General features: G+C 35.7%; 1 protein-coding gene across 1 annotated transcript in view; it reads right to left on the bottom strand.

Annotated features, from left to right (window-relative positions):
- EPB41L5 (erythrocyte membrane protein band 4.1 like 5) overlaps positions 1-2,059 on the bottom strand; it is a 90,770-nt gene that overhangs the window by 28,163 nt on the left and 60,548 nt on the right. The window contains exon 9 of the mRNA XM_023724687.1: positions 1,017-1,032. Within this exon, the coding sequence (XP_023580455.1) occupies positions 1,017-1,032 (16 nt within the window). The remainder of the gene's footprint in view (positions 1-1,016; positions 1,033-2,059) is intronic.

Here is a 2,059-nt window from a genome sequence, read left to right as displayed (position 1 = left end):
AAATTTCCCTGGAACGTGCAATATTTCTCATTCATCCTGGTTTCTAAAAAACCCTCACATAAGTGCTCAGGGTCTCTGCTTAATATTTGAACAACCTGAGAGCCAGAATGGAACACTAAGGTCCAATGACTGTGAAGAAAACTGCATGTCAGTGCTTACTATTAAAAAGAAGCAACCTGACACAACCAAGCTTCTGCAGATTCCACGTTTTCTTTTATTCTATAACACTGACCCTTGAAAAGCTACTGATGCTTCGGATTCAGGTTATGTACAAACTCAAAGACCAACAGAGGTGTACTGATTAGAGAAAACGGACCCAAGTCCAATATCAATACTCAAAAAAATTATACTGAGTGCACAGAAGTCTTTAACTTAAGTAATTTCTACTGTATTATTCTTTTTACCAATTATTATGATACTTAATTAGGTCCACATACATCCATAATGACTACTACAGCAAATCATTAGAGCGCTATGATTATGACGCAGGGTAATACTTACCTGATCTTAGCTTTGTATTTGTTAATATTTCTGTTGGAATTTACACTGACATTTTCTTACAGCCTTTATGGCTCAACAGAAAAGAACATAAAAAATACTCAAGAAAAAGAAAAGTATAAACAAATACAACTTAATGGTATAATTATTAAAAGTTAAATTTAAAACATTAACACTCCATTATTATAAGCCAAAGATTTTTTTAAATCGTAAATCCAAATGGACACCCGGAATGGAAATACTGAGAATGGTCGCCAACAATGGAGACTGTCACCAGTGCACCGAGCAACTTGTGTAGAAATTGTTGAATGGGAACCTGAACTGCTGTGTAACCTTCACTGAAAAGGCAAAATATTACTGTAAAAAAATAAATATAAATCATAAATCTCAATACTTGCAAGATTTCAGTAAAACTCAAATACTTGTACCTTCACCTATGACCAAAACACATTACTCATAATGGGGAGAAAAGTGAATTACAAATTGCGAAGACTGGTTAGAAGCATGTAAAGCTATACCTGCACGTGATAAAAGCTGGAAGAGAAACAGAAAGCATATAGAAGTGGGAGAGGTACAAGGGTGCAATACCTAAGAAAGGAAAATTGAGCAATTTTATCATTCCAGCATTATAAAAACATACAGAAAAAATGAACAATATGCATCACCCGGATTCAACAATTGTTAACATTTTGCCCAATCTAATTTATCTGTATCTGTCTATATATAAAAACAAACGAAAACCCACTGCCATTGCATCGATTCCGACTCACAGCGACCCTATAGGACAGAGTAGAACTGCCCCACCGGGTTTCCAAGGAGCAGATGGTGGATTTGATCTGCCCGCCTTTTTGGTTAGCAGGCGTAGCACTTATATACAAGCGCATTTAGAAGTTTTATTTATTAATTTGCATACAGTAAATTACTTTATTTTGGGTGTACATTTCTGTGAATTTTGACAAATGTACCATCACGTAACCACCATCAGGATACAGACTAGTCCCCTCATCCCAAAAACTTCCCATGTCCTGTGTAGTCAAAGCCCACTCCGACTCCTAGTCTCAAGCAATAAACTCGTCTACGCTCCTCTCCCACACGTCTGCCTTTCCCAGAATGGCATGTCAACGGGCCACACAGTATGTCATCTTTTGAACCTGGTTCCCTTCACTTAGCATAATGTGTTGAAGATGAACCTGTGTTGTTGTGTGTGTTATTAAGGATCAGATTTTAAATGAAAAAAGATTATCAGTTTAGAAAACTAAAAAATTACTAGGCAGATTTTTCGGACTATTCTTTCGGATCAGGTACTCAAGGGGTAAATCAGAAGTCAATTAAACGTAATTTTTTTAACATATTTCAAATATGTTATCAATAAAAAAACAAGAACAATCTTTTATATTATCTTTAATCTAAAGGGCAACAAAACTGTACTTTTAGGATGATGCCACCTGAGGCAGGAAATTATTTAATTGAATTATTCATTATACTAAGTTTCTGCTCTCTGACTATAAAACAATGAGACAGATTCCCCCACTTAGAGACGTAAGTTACCACACGGCATGGT

The sequence above is a fragment of the Trichechus manatus genome, unplaced genomic scaffold (assembly GCF_000243295.1).
Source record: "Trichechus manatus latirostris isolate Lorelei unplaced genomic scaffold, TriManLat1.0 scaffold00255, whole genome shotgun sequence".
NCBI classification, from domain to species: domain Eukaryota; kingdom Metazoa; phylum Chordata; class Mammalia; order Sirenia; family Trichechidae; genus Trichechus; species Trichechus manatus.
The sequence above is the reverse complement of the archived record's forward strand: the minus strand, read 5'-3'. Positions and strand labels throughout refer to the sequence as shown.